The sequence below is a fragment of the Anser cygnoides genome, chromosome 5 (genome assembly GCF_040182565.1).
Source record: "Anser cygnoides isolate HZ-2024a breed goose chromosome 5, Taihu_goose_T2T_genome, whole genome shotgun sequence".
NCBI lineage: Eukaryota > Metazoa > Chordata > Aves > Anseriformes > Anatidae > Anser > Anser cygnoides.
Window position 1 is genome coordinate 34,764,741 of NC_089877.1, and position 14,778 is coordinate 34,779,518.

Below are 14,778 nucleotides of genomic sequence, written 5' to 3' on the forward strand. Positions count from 1 at the left end.
ACCAGGTAAAGCTCAGTTGGCAAATATATGGAAGACCTCAAAAAATACAAAGCACTACCAAATCCCCAAAAGCCCTGCACAGTATAGGCTCTTAGCTAACTCTTCTAAAATAGGACAATGCTTTGGACACTCAAAAGATAAACAAGAAAGCCTAGAGACAGTTTCCTAGTGTTTCTTGTGAAACTTGCTTACATGAATACAAGTCGGACCTGGAACAGGACTGAAGACTCCCCACAACCTAGTTCTTTGTATGTTGTGGTTATAACCTTTAAAGCAACAGTTTCCAACTGCTTCCTGAAGAAAAAAAAAAAAGTTACATTTTTGCCTCCAATACCACTATGCTTTATTGTAAATACTTTAGCAACAATTGTTAAAATTCTAAGTAAATAAAATATTTCATTCCAAGAAAAATTAATAGAAGCCAGACAAAATGACTCAGTCTGTTTAAAACAAGGCATTCCCTCTGGAATTTGTTGCTTGATATCTAGTCCTGTTTATTATTCTATATAATAATCTCTCTAAATGCGGAGCTGTCTCACAGAACTCTGGCTAATAAAAAAAAATAATCAGAAGAACTTTGATAGTATCATTTAGAAGAGTGATCATAAAAACAGCAAAGATTAAACAACACAATTAACACACTGAGTGCAAAGTATGTGGGAATGGAGAAGAGAAATCTGATTTAAGCTAAATTGATGAGAAACTCTTGTAAAACTGACACAGGAAGGAGTTTTCCAGTCCATGCATCATAACCTAATAGAGATCTTTTCTTTTATGATATAATTTAAATTATGCCACTGACTATTTTCAAACTTGCGAACACATGGTCTTTTATAACAGTAAATTACCCCTATTTACCTAAAGGTATGACTTCTGAAAGCCTTCCAAAACCAGACTTTGAAGTGAATTAAGCTAAATCAAATCAAGGTCACTTTAACTCTGAAAGGCGGTGTTCATAAAATATATCAATGTAGTCCAGCTGATCTTCTTGAAAGACTGATTTGGATTCCCAAATGCTGGTAGGCAAACTCAGCACGTCTAGTTAAAAGATGTAAGCATCACCATGTTTGCCAGGGTGGATGGTAACCCTGACAGTCTACTCCCTATGTTTGTCCTAACGTGAGACCTGTACCCCTGATTATCTACCGAGGAGTTGCTGACAGAGACAACTACTGTTTTTCATTGTCATTCTTCCAGCTGGGTCCAAAAGAACATTAACCTCCTGTTAGAGGGCTGTTCTTCCTGGAGCAGCTACTAAACTTGCAGATGTTTTCCACTGATCCAGAAAAGCCTTCTCAATTTAAAAGAGCTTTTTATTAAAACACAATAGTCTTGGGTTCAAAGATGAATATGGGGAAGCAATACCCATGGCCAGGCTGGCAGCATTTCTTCCTTTTCAGGTCACAAGCATGAGAGAACAGGTGAGTGCTGCAGCTGATCAGTTTTATCACCTAATCCTGGCTCTGGCAGGCCCAGAAAGAAATTATAGTAAACAGGGAAGTTTATAAATGGCTCCAGAAATTACGTCTTGTTTTCATATATTTTTCTTCGAGTCATTAACAGTCAGGCGCCACTACTACTGAAACTTATCATTATTACAACCACAAATGCGCTCGGTGTCCAAAAGGATTCCCTGAGCTAGCTTAAGGGAAATAACACAGTGCAAATCCATAGAGACCAAACTGTAAGAAGAAAAAAAAAATCCCAGAGAAAATACAAAATAGAAACATTGTAATGTAGTTGTTAAAAATTGACATTAAAAGTATCTTGTAAAGGAGTGCTCCAGAAACTGACCAAGGAGAAATAGTGTTTTACAGAAATGGGTTAAAGAACAAAAAAGAAACAGTGAACAACCTGCGGAAAGCTCTGACCAGCACAGCTGACTGGGAATATAGGAAAGCCATCTAGATTTGGCTTTTAAATACCAGTCGAACTGCCTGCATGACAGTAAAGGACTGCTTGTGAAAACAGATCTCGACATTAGTTTTAAAAGCACAAGAACTGTGTTCTTAAACCTAACGATCACAGGGTGTCTACGAAATTCTGTCTCCTCTCCAACAGTGGCCTAGAACCAGATACCTCACTGCAAAGTGCCTGAAACCCTAAAGCGAGCAGTTATGGAATAGACCTCATGTTAGGAAAAATGTTTTCCAAAACCTCGTTAGTCAGATAATTGGCTTCACCATGAAGTACAATAGTTCATGTTCCTCCAGCCATTGTGCTCTTTTTTTTCCCCATATGTTTTTATATGTAATAACATAATCCCGTATTTTCTCATTCTGTGTAAAAACATCTACTTCCTTTCTAAATTCTGCTGAATTCTTGGCTCAAAAAATATCTTGCATCAATGTATTCTACAATCTGATTTTATCTGGTATCAAAATCTCTCTTCTTTAAATTTATAGCCTTTAAATACACAGAACTAAATGCTTAAACTGCAAAACTGGACACGTGGATTTTAAAGTGAACTTCATTGTAACAAATAATTTTCAATAATATTGTCATTTTATATGTTTAATGATCCTCTTTAAGACAGTCTTAACTTTTATCCAATCGCTCTTCATACTGGGGTGTCTCAGTCTGTTTCCTACATTATTCTCACTACTCAGCTTTCAAATACTTATATCTAAGATGTTCTTTTAAAGACAGAACAAGACAAAGACAGCAGAAAGGTCCAGGCAACTGGGGGGGGGGGGGGGGGGCCAGGGTGGTGGAGGGAATGTGGAATTTAAATAGATTATCTATAACATCCTATTTGCTCTTTTTAACTGGGGCTGTACTTTGAGTAGAAGTTAGTTGAGTTTCCAACAGCAACAGCATTTTCCTTTTCTGGAATAAAGGCAGGTTGCATGCACATATAAGTGGTTTATCTAATTTCTGTTCTTTTGCATGTCATTAAAAACATAACACTTCCCAGTTCTTCTTTTGGAACTCCTGGGATTACATCCTGGGCTGGGAGTTTTCTAATGCTGACGCAAGAAACTGCAAAAGCATTTGGAAATTTTAGCCCCATCAGCTTCTGTGGAAAAAGCACCCAGCAGAGCTGCTTCCTGCCATGCGATGAGCTCTGCCTGTCCTGTGTCCCAGGAGAACTTCCCAGACGAGCAGAGAGCGCCCTGTGGCTCAGAACTTTTCTGTTACTTTCTACTTTCCTGTGAGTAACAGGCAGTGCCTGATGCTCCCCATTCCCTCCTCTCTGGAGAACCAGGGCTGCCACAAAACAGTCTGGGAGCCATGGAGCAGTACTGACAAACCAATGTAACTGTAAGGGGCCTCTGTGGTCACCCTGCTCAGGCCTTGCTCTCTGGAACAAGGTTGCTGCGCAACGTCCTTCAGTAACTTATTTCCATTTACCTTCGAATTTGGATCTTTCCCCCACAGCTGTAGCCCAGAACCTCCAGCAGCTCCCTGGTCTTAGGCACCTTCTGGTTTCCCACCTAAATTTAACCAGAATGACTTTATACGCGTTCCTCCTCATGCCATTTTGGCTCTTCAGCCCTTCTCCCTCTGAGGAGTCCCCAGTCGCCCAGGCATCACCCCCAGCCCCCTCCTCACAGCCGGGCCGCCATGTCACCCCCAGCCCCTTCCTCAGGGCAGGCCGGGCCGTCACGTCTCCCCCCAGAGCTCCTTCCCCTGAGGCGGCTCACGGCCTCCCAGCCTCGCCCGCAGCCCCAGGCCCGTGCCGAGCGCCGGGCGGGTGCAGGGTGACCGCCGTGGCCCCGCTGCAGGCGTTGGGGCGGGGGCCGAGGCGGGGCAGGCGGCCCCGGCCGAGCGCTGCGGGGCCCGGAACGGTGGCGGCGGCGGGGCTCGTTCCCGGCCGGGGCCAGCGGAGGAGCAGCGCCGGGCCCTGAGCGTCGGGAGCCTTGGAAACGGGCGGAAGCCGTCAGGGAGCGGCGGCGGGAGGATGCTGAGCCCCGAGCGGCTCTCGCTGCCGGGGCCCGAGTACCTGGGTGAGGAGCGGGGCGGCGCGGCGGGGCAGCCCGGTGCGCTGCCTTCCCCGCCCGGGGGAGCGGCGAGTCCCTGAGGCGAGAAGGGGGGGGCTCTGTGTCCGCCATCTCGGCTGCGAGGGGGCAGCTGCGGGGCTTACGGGCGGGGAACGGGGCTCTTGCACCCCTCTGGGTGCCTCCTGGGGGGCTGCGGGGCTCCTCTTGGACGCAGGGGCTCCCCTGGGTGCCATCTTCCTTCAGGCTGGGCTGGGCTGAGGAAGGTGGGCTGCCGCCTCCTCCCCGCATCCTTGGGCTGTGGGGGTGGCACGGAGCAAGGTGCTGCTGCAATGACCCCCCGTAGCCCATCCGAAGTCCTCTGTGAGGACTGCTGGAAGTCCTCTACCTGCCCTCTCCTTTGTGAGAGCAAACCTATTTTAGGCTCGTTTCGCAACGTCAGAAGGGGTGCTGCTCTTAGGTTGTGAGGTGGTTTGGGCTAGGTCCTGAGGCGGTTTGGGCATTAGCCTTTCTTCTGGAATAAAGGTGATGTTTCCTGCTGATCTGTGTCCCGTAAAATGGAAATCTTTTCACTTATAAAGCAGCTGCTCCCTTACTGACTGCAAACTTTGAAGCTCTAGCAGTTTGTGTTACTACGACTCGATGTTCCAGTAAACTGAGGAGCAAAGGGATTAGGTGTTAGTATGTCAAGAAAAATAATTATGGTGGAGAAAAGTCAATATGACTTTATTTAATTGCTAAAGAGGAGATGAATTGCAAGTAGTAAGCACTTGGAATGCGTACAAGTCAATATTTTAAGAGGGAAATTCTTCAGCCACCACTTTCTAGGCCCGAGATACTGTTTGGTAACAACTGTTAAGATATACATAACTTACCGGAGCTTTCTTATACAATAAAATGTAAGAAATGTCATCTATTGGTTTGTAGCACATATTCCACCATGATTTTGCCATCTCTGGTAAGTCAGAATGGCACAAGGCTAGGAGAACATCGCTAGCTTCCAGTAAATGGAAATCCAGTCTTGCAGGGGGGAGGCTAAAAGAACTTGGTTTCTTTAGCCTAGCACTGGTGTCAACGAGTAGGGATCCGATTGTTCTTTCAGAGTCATGGCAAGAAAGAGAGCTGAAGTGGTTAAGCAGAGGAGTGACGTAGGTCCTCTCGGAGTAGAATCTCGTGCTTTTGCTACTAGACAGTTACTGGGATGCTTTGTGCATCCCCCTGCGTGACCACAATGCTGTTCTGCGTTAAGGAAACTCAAGGCAGAAATCGGAGGTTTAGTTCTCAGTTCAGGATGATTCTCAGGAGATCCACTTCGGTGAAGTTCTTACTACTGATTTCAATGTTGGCGCTAGTTCAGGTATTTGAGAACAATATCACAGCATGCCACGTAAATACACCCTTCAGTTGTGTACTACTCTATCACACCACGTCAGCGTTTTCAACCTACGCATTAATAGAGGCGCTCATAACTTTTCCACAGAGTTGCTCTAGGCTGAAACTTGCAAAATTTCTTTTTTTTAATGAGCCAACTTGGTTTTAGGTTTGTTTAATTGTTTTTAATGAAATCGGCACTTAACTCTTACTCGTGTGAAATTTGTCAGTAAGGACTGAATCAGTCAAAACAATCTAGGAGGCAGACTAAAAAAATCTTAAAGAGTAAGGAGAAATAGCCAGTTTTCTGTTTTACACCTGAAGCTGAGAAGTGAGACTTCTGAGAGGTGTGTAATATTGCGCGGTGCAAGCAGCTTTATTAGCCTACTTAAAGTGAGCCTCCTTTTATCTCTGTTCTACTTGCTAATCTACCATTCCCTTTTCATTTTGTAAACCCTTCTAAATTTTTGTGACATTTGGGTTAGGTGAAGACACACATATGAGCATGCAGGTTGAGCAGTAGCTTGTATAAGAGCTTGTTGTGTTGATCACATAGCACGTCCTTCTGTTTAAGTTACAATCTGTCCTCTATTAGAGAGAAAGCGTCTGCTACGCAGGGGTATTTTCATTGGCTGTAAATGTCATCAAGAGTAATTGTTTTGTCTTCACGAGACTTTGTGACTTACCAAGCTGCTCACACACAATACAGAATGAATTTTGTCTTCACAGTGGGGAATTGATAAAAACTGTTTTTATAAGATGCTTTTTAGTTTTCTGCATTATTTAGCATTCTGAAATCGCCATTGTTTGGCTTTGTCGTGTTGTGTACCTTGAAGTCTGGTTAATATTGTTGTCTGATGTGGGGTTGTAAGCAACTGTGATAAACAAGTTTCACATTCTGTAATTTCATTCTGAAATTGTGTTGCCCCAGGCTGCCACATAAGGTATTCTTTGAGTCTCCCAGATCAGATGGCACTCGGTCTTTCCTGGCCTGGAATGGGTGAGCTACACCTAACCTCTTTTCCCTCCCTTCTCAGAACTGAAAATAGGCAAACAAATAAAAATGAGTGGCCAAAATAACCTAGTGTTACTTGCTGTGTTCACTTTTACCTTAAATATGAAAAAAATATATATATTTTGTGTCCAATTTGGATGCTAAGAGTACTACACAGTTGAACATGTTCTAAGGGGGGGAAAAAAAGTTGTGAGTTAAAATAGAAATAAACATGAAGAAGTGAATCAAACATTCACTTAAAATGAAAAATAAATGCAAATCTTTGGTACAGCAGAGTTCCTGGAAAATGCAAAACTCATGCCATAGTGACTGTGAGACAGCAGGTAGAAGAACAGAGGTGACTAGAATTGAGAGAATAGGAAAGGAAATGAGGTCTGCAAAGTTGGCAGAAAGGCTACAGCGAAGAAGTTGTAACAAGCAGGATATTTTAAACAGCGTTTTCACTGAGTAAACAACATTTAGTGTTTGGGGATAGTGATGAAAATGTGTTTTACATTTGATGGATGAGACTAGAACTACAGTAGGCAAAATGAGGCCTATTTGAGACACTTTTCCATGCCTTCCTCATTATGGTTTAATAACTGGTGATTGCTTGGTTATTTATAGCAGGCAGTGGAGCACTTAGTGTATTGTTCTACTCATGCAGCTGTCTTCTGAAGCTTCAAATTGTATGTTTCCCCTCCTCCTCTGTTATAAAGAAAGTGCTGAAGATTATTGCAAATTTCTGAACTTTTATTTTCCCCTGCATTCTCCCGCTTTTCACTTGCCAACTCCAGGATGTTGTTTCTTTTCTTCCTTTGCCAACATAAGACATGTAAGAACATAAATATTCTGTTAGGGAAATGCCTTCTTGGTAAAGCATGGGGCTACTGAGTGCCAGAAACATGGTCCTGTTTCCTCATCTCTCTCTGAAGAGGTCTTGAGCTTAATGAATTGAAAGAACATTCATGGCATTGGTGCTTTTACAAAACCAATGGCAGCTTCCAGCAGAGAACTTCAGTTGTGCAGAGACTTTGCACACGCCCAGGGTTTACTCTTCTTCTGAACAGTCTTGGACTTCCCAACTCAATTTTCCTGAGCACAAACAATTTCTTTACCAGCATATTCAACATATAGTTTACATTGGTATCCAGACATCTCAGCCCATGCTGAACCTCCTTTTCATTGAGGTATTTGACAAGCTTGTGTGAAGCACTCTGGCTGAAAAAGCTTGTGGTCTAAAAAGTTAAAACAATGCAATGCTTTTTTTTTTTTTTTCTCCTTCTTTTTCTTTCTTGCTCTGTTGTATGGATGGGATGTCTATAACATGGAGTATGAATGACTTCCTCGCAGATGCATTAAAGTTTGAATGTAAAAATGATACGTTAGAATCTTCTAAGATACTAGTAGTTTCTCCAACATCTAATACTTTCTCCAAAAGATTGCAGTTTCGTCCCCAAACCTGCTGCTGCACTTCAGGACTTCCACTTTAGCTTGAAGGGCATAAGGGAAATGTGAGACTGAGCTAGGGAGACTTCCAGAACTGGAGAGCATGTGAGTCTGAAGAGTTAGGGAGCCACTGGGTTATTTAGTGTCCTTAGAACAAGCTGGAATGATGATTACTTCCACAGTGTTAATAACGCACTGTGTAAACTCAGATTTTTTTTATTTTGTATTTTTTTAAATAGCTCAACAGTTTTGCAATGAAGAGGTGGTGATTCCTAGCAGCTGTACTGTGTCTTACAGGAGGTGGTTGCTGGAGGGACTTGAGCAGCGAAGTCGGTCTGTGTGTGGTCTGAGGATGTGTGTGCAAACTGAAAGAGGGTAATGTCATGGTTTGCAATTAATATGCTGATTAATTGTTCGAAACAAATTTTCAGTTATGGTCAGCATTAATCTATAAACTGAAACATTTTGTTGTTGTTGTTATTGAAAGCAGTTACGAAACTCTAAACGTACAAAATACAATGTGTCATGTTGCCTTTTAGCATGCTTTCCTGAATAGGGGTGCGTGAATAGGGGTCTCCCATCGTAGTGTTTATCTCTGGTCCGACCAGGTCTCCTTGCACTTTGTCACACGTTCTGTCCTTTAACCCCGTTTTTTAGGGTTAGTAGGAAATTTTACTGCCAAGTTGGAAGGAACCACAGCTGTATGGTGATTTAGCTTTTAGGTTGATTGTTTTGTTTACATACTTCTCTTGCTCAGTCCTTTCCTTGGGGATATCTGAAGAGATTAAGAATAGCATCCTGAAAGACCATTAATGCTGGAAAATCTTCCAGAATTTGTTATTTTGTTCTTGCAGTTTGTATCCTTGCTAATTCCTTCTCACATCATTATTGTTCCTTGCACGCAGCTGGTTTGGTGTTATCGTAGATGTCTCTTTCCAAAATTCAGTAATACAGCAGGCTCCTTAGTTAAACACCAATTTAGAATAAATTTGGAAAGTGTACTTAGCTGATACTTTGTACACTCTTAGAGATTTAAAATGCAGAAAATATTTCAAGTGCGTTAAAGCTTGCAATGCTTTTGAACTTCTGATAACTGAAATAAATTATATCGTTAATTGCATCGAAGAGTGTGTATTTTCACCACTTTAGTCGAGGAGGAGGCAAATAATTAATAAAAATTGGTCTTATTATCCAGGAATTCTCACTCCTGATTTTTCAAAATATTCTGCTATGCTAGGAATGAACCAGGTAGGGAAAGAAAAAAAAAAAAAAAAGAAAACCTACTCTAGAAATTGCTCTGGTAGAGAGTTCATGTTCCATTAGAAGGCATCTCTCTTGAAGAGCTGAGCACTAGTGTAGCTAGCTGATTTGATCATTCGGTAAGGCTTACCTCTGCTGTAGGGCTCTTTCTGCTGCTTCTTTTAGCAGGATATGCCTGCTGGCCTGTCCTGATGTGTGTTTTACTATCCTGTGTAAATTTCTTCCAATCGTAGTCTTCCTTCAACTTGTTTGGCACACTTTATTTTTCTCTTTGCAGCTTCTGCTGCTCTTTTTATTGCATCCTCTGGCCACCCTATGTTTCCTATTCCCTTTGTTTATGACATGCAGTAGCACTTTTGGTAAGCATGCTGGTGTTTTTCTTTTCAGTATTATTTTTCTCTATGCCTCTAAGAAAAAGCAAACTTCTTGGAAAGAGAAACTTCTTATTAATGTAGTGTTAGGGAAATGTATCTAAGCTGTAAAAGTACGTAGCTAATATGCAGAAGCAGCACGGTTAACTTGATCATGTTCCCAGTGTGTGCTAAAGTAGGTGTTACGCAACCCTTGTGAACAGTACTACAGCACACGTAAGGTCTTAATCCTCCTGGTTCCTGAGCACTACCGGTAATTAAAAAAATAAAATAATAATAAAAAAATACATATATGCAATATCATTACTTAAAGGTGACGTGTATTTCCTTCCTTCCTCCTGAATTTCTGACTTTGAGAATTTCAAAGCATATATTCTGTTTCATGTATTGGTATTATTTGCATTCATTTTTCCTTTTCCTTCAAGATTTTTTCAAGTATCAATGCTTGTACTTAGCATATTTTGTCATCAAGTTACAGATTATCAGGACTGTTTGTTCTCATAAGCAGACTGAAAGAAGTCACTCACAGACTTAGAAAAGGACTATTTTTGGTACATGATTGGGTACTGTTACAGCTAAAGAGAATTAGTTGGGATCGTGTAAACTGTTGTAGGAGAGTACACAGAGAATGTGGATTGACTGTGCATGTAATCCTTGTTTGCCTTTTTCTTGTAAGCTGGAGGAAACTTGTATGACCTGGTCTGGCCATGCTTGGATTGAACAGCCACTATTCAACCCTGAACTTGGTTTTGAGCCAAAGTGCCTTAATTCCAAAACTCACTTTGAACCTTGAGCACGGGAGTGATGGTGGGGTGTGGGCATGTTTGGGGAAGAGCTTAGCAAATACAGGTTGCGTGATCCACTACCTAGGAAGGTTTTGTATGAGCAGGGAGAAGATCTTTTGTTGGAATAAGCCATAAACAATAAATGATGAAGGTAATGTGCATGGAAGCTGCAATATACCGGAGTCCTATCAGGAAGGAAATGAGCAGAGAGAGCAAGCTGTAATGGCATTGTTGAATGAGTATTTGGTCTTTGCATACTGATTTGGACTTCTTGCCTTATTGCAAAGTTAACTTCAAAAGTATGACCAATGACTGTACCAATACGCCATCTCCCCAGATTTTCAAAGAATCTAAAACATAGTTAAAACCTATGAATCATCATGTTTGTTTTGTACAGGACCCCATGGATTTTTAACTCTGTGCTTGCATAAATAGGTAACATTGCGGTATGGTTCCAGTGTTTGTTATGGAAAGTACCATTTGTATAAATTATGGCACTAATGTTTTGCTATAACCAGACTCCTGGCATTTTATTTTGCCTCTCTGGCCTGCTAGAACCTGCCTGCAAATTAAGTTTTATTCTATGACTTTTTTTGTGTAGGATCGAGTTGGTCGGGCTATAAAACACTGCTCATACCGTTCCATGAAACTAGGCAGCCAGAGAACAGGAAGCCAGAACTGGAATTTGGTTTGGCACTGTGAGCTGTGCTACCTGGAAAACAGCACAGTAGTCGAAGAGCCAAGGAGAGAGGCTTCTAAAGTAGATTGCAAGTGCTATTTTCTTTCAGCTTCTCTGCTCACTAATTTCTTCCCTCCCCCACTCCCCTACCTACCTTCTGGGAAATATGGAGAGAGGTTCTTTGCCAGGATCCAGAGACCATGCAGCAAAAAGCTTAACAGAAATATCCTTTGTCCAGTGACTGTATTCAGTAGTGACCCGTGCATATTTGCGTACACTTACGTGTGACAGAAATGTCTGAAATTCCATGCTGAAAGTTAAGTTATTCTCCAGGAGCAGACTCAAAGGTCTTTGTTATAAAGGTCAGTTTTATTGTGTTGTGCAGCACTGTAGGACCATGTCTGTTTATTCCCTTAGACTTTTAGGGGAGAGGTTAATGACTCCAAACAAGCCAAATAACAAAAATGTGTTTCGCTGATAGGGGCCCTTCAACAAAAGGTGTGTATGCTTCCCCACAAAGTTTAGGAAATGGTTTTGCAGTTGAGTAGGAACGCGTTGCAGACGGATGTGAGTGGAAGGCTGTCTGCTTGTAGGGTTTCCTGGCTTAACCTGGTACCGCTGACAGCTCACGAGGGGCCTGGGAAGACGGTTTCTGGGTGTAAGATGGGCTGCATAATGAAGAGGAAGGAAGGATGGGCTGAAATAAAGTTACCCAGTTGCTGTTATCTTAAGACTGTGACTGAGCTGCACGACTCATTCCTCCCTCAGGGGACACAGGTGCGCAGAGCTATTTTTCTTTAATCACTCACATAAATTAAATTTATTCCTTTGCATTAAAATAATTAAATAAAGCTACGCCCTGTATCTTTTAGTGCCAGATAATATCTTTGAACCTTTGGCTCACCATTTTGCTATCAGCTGCAAGGTATTTTCCAGGGTGTGCTTAACCAATTTTGCCATTGTCCTGAAAAGTGTTCTAGGCAGAGAAATCCCCTGATAGCAATCAATGTTCATACATACTTTTAATCACTGTATCCACTGGGAATAATCACTTCCGGGCCTCTCTTGAAGTCCACCTGCCCCACACTAAGATGAAAGGGATTTCCATGCTGTGTATCGAGTGGCACAGGCTTGATGCTTACCAGGATATTAAGCACAAATTAAAATGGGTTGAAGAATATTGATGTGGGTCTGAGGTTGGCCAGTTGCTGGTTGAGGGGATGATGCTGCCAAGTCTGGAATAGATTGGCAAGGAGCAAGAACAGCCTTTGCCTTTCCTATATCCCCTAAGGGTTTTCTCCTGCTCTTTTTAGGACACGACACTACTTGCAAAGGTGCAGTAGCATACGTGTTTAGGATGGAGGCGTGTGCTTTGGGAACAGGGCTTGTGCGCTTTCCAGGTTAGGAACGATTTTCCTGGGTTCGTTGTGACTTGTCTTCTGATTGTTGAACTTGTAGATTTGGAAAGTCTTCTGCTTGCTAGCTGGCGCATCACCCCAGCCTCGGCTCTTTGTTGCTCCGAGTTGGTTTCCAGCCAAAAACATCAAAGGCTCTCAGTGGCAAATCTGCGCTGTTTCCTCCCTGGCAAACGCTTGACTTGTACAGAGTCTGCCCCCTGTAGAAGCAGCAAAATGGTTTGCCTTGTACCAAACTACCTTAACTCAGAAGTCTTATAAGTGAGCGGGGTTCTGGGGTTGGGCGGTGGCAGATCTGCCTCTTCTGAAATCTCCTTACGTTTGGTTTAGGCAGTTACTTGAGATTGACTGTTGAGCAATGTAAATCTCTCTTGGCAATGAGACCTGTTCCCCACCTGCCACTCCAAGAACATTCATTGATGCTTGTGTGGAAACAGATGTACTTTTATTTGCACCTTTAGGAAAAAAACTTTACAGAACAACCTTAGAGCTACTTGGCTTCGGTAAGCAGGGACAGGTGGGGAACATGTAAAGCTCTGCAACAACCCCATTGATACAGCATTGATGATCTGTATAGGAAAGATGGCTGTGACTCGGAACAGAGATCAGGAATAAGCATTTTCCAGCAAGGCAGACAACTCCATCGCATCTGCAACTTCCTTCGCTTGCAGAATCTCAGGGGACTTAAAAAAAAAAAAAAAAAAAAAAAAAAAAAGGGGGGGGGGGGTCCACACTGTTAATGACTACCTCTGTGTAGCCAGGAATGAAAGCAGGATTTAAGTCAAGAGTTCTACTATCCATATCTAGGAGAATTAAGACTCTGCTCTCTAACTGAGGGAGCAAATGTTTATTGGCTTGTTTTGTAAGGCACAGAGCGAGGCTGGTCTGGCTCTGGGCTTTGCAGGCCCCCTTGTATTCTAATTTCTCTCTCTTACTGTCTTTTATTTGCAGCTCAAAGACATGTCCTCACGTACATGGAGGATGCAGTGAGCCAGCTGTTGGAGAACAGAGAAGATATTAGTCAGTATGGCATTGCCAGGTTCTTCACTGAATAGTAAGTACATGAGGACACTGCCAATACGGGCAGCCTGAGGGGGGCTTTTGGAAACAGGCAGGGTACATGGAGAATGGAGCTGGACACATGCTGATTATATTGTGAATGCTGGATTTCACTAGGTTAGCCAAGGGCTGCCTGAGCATGTTTCAGAAACGTGCATGGGTTTCGTACAGTTCGGTACCTCTCCTGTTACAAACCTCCATGTGAAGCAGTCACTTTGGGGAGTTCAGTACCTCTCCTGTTACAAACCTCCATGTGAAGCAGTCACTTTGGGGAAGAGAGTTTTTAAAAGCATGGAAAAAAAAAAACAAAAACAAATTGTGCTTGGCTTAATCAGGGCTGTTGGCCACTATCAAAAGCAGGGAGTGCTTCTGGTTTCAGCAGCACTTACTCTTTCTTTTTCTGAGCATAAATTTGAACTGTTTTGTCTCCTTGTGTGATTGGTATTGTGCTGAATGCTTTAATAGAATGTCTCTTGCTCCCTTATAATCTGTATAAGTCCTTAAAAGGAACATAATAATTAGCACAGATAATCTCTTCCTACTAATTTGGAAGGATTTAGGGGGGAGGGAAACTGTGCTGTTCTTCAACATTGTTGATGTTGACTCAGCTGATCACTGTATGTTTTGCGAACTTACTGTCTTACACAATATTTCAAGGTCTTCCAGGCAGCTTCATTAAAAAATCTCTTGGTAATGGGTGTGCTTGCAGTTGGTATGTTTCAGTCTGTCCCTTGCCCATTTGAAAACCTGCTTGCTTGCTTCCTTTCCTGTTAACTTTTGCTGAGACAAATCAACGTGCAGAGCATTTCACAAAACTCTGTGCTACGTCTGTGGAAGAGAATTTCAAAGCACAGGAACAACTTTCTTTCTGAGCTGACCAGATATTTTTTTTTTTTTCACTGAAGCATCCATTTAACCTCCAAATGAGATCCAACTTGCTATTTCAGTTGTCTGGACAACTTACATTGTATTTCCCTGCCCCATGCGTATTTTAAACTTAGAGATATCAGAGATTCTCACTGGTAAAATAGTAATTAAAATAAACTATGCAGCAAGTCTGAGTAGAAATTTTTAAAGCAAGTTGTTTTGGAGACAGGGTAAGAAGCTGCTCAAGACCAGTGTGTTTTTGTCCATGCTTGGCAGAGGAGGTAAGATATGGGCTATCTCATTTTTCTGTTTATAGAACAAGTCTTTTAGGTAGGTGGCATTGTAACAAGAAAATGTTTTTTTGGTAGTACCTTATCTCTTTTGTTCTCAACAAAGTACTTCCAGCTTTCACTTGGAGTGAATTGTCCCTGTTACAAGATCTGGAAGTCCCATGTAACACTTCTGTAATAAAGGCATTTACACGGAACAATCAAGAAGAATAAAACAGTTGAACAAGGCTGTTATGTTTTACTATGAACCTTTCCCTGCAGTGCACTTCCATGTTCTGAGCAAGTTGCAGTGGTAGC

At 42.2% G+C, this 14,778-nt stretch overlaps 2 protein-coding genes across 5 annotated transcripts in view; one reads left to right on the forward strand and one right to left on the reverse strand.

The window, feature by feature from the left end:
• Positions 1-3,801, reverse strand: part of LRP4 (LDL receptor related protein 4) — an 89,402-nt gene extending 85,601 nt beyond the window's left edge. The window contains exons 1-3 of one of the 2 annotated variants that reach the window (XM_066998731.1): positions 3,556-3,570; positions 3,355-3,437; positions 193-294 (exon numbers count right to left, since the gene is read on the reverse strand). The gene's annotated coding sequence lies outside the window, so the exon portion shown is untranslated. Of the gene's footprint in view, positions 1-192; positions 295-3,354; positions 3,438-3,555 lie in introns of both variants that reach the window. The other variant, XM_066998732.1, reaches the window with a different exon arrangement.
• Positions 3,800-14,778, forward strand: part of CSTPP1 (centriolar satellite-associated tubulin polyglutamylase complex regulator 1) — a 94,393-nt gene continuing 83,414 nt past the window's right edge. For all 3 annotated transcript variants that reach the window (XM_066998774.1, XM_048065305.2, XM_066998775.1), the window contains exons 1-2: positions 3,800-3,950; positions 13,217-13,319. In XM_066998774.1, coding sequence (XP_066854875.1) covers positions 3,905-3,950; positions 13,217-13,319 — 149 coding nt within the window. In that variant the 5' untranslated portion in view covers positions 3,800-3,904. The remainder of the gene's footprint in view (positions 3,951-13,216; positions 13,320-14,778) is intronic.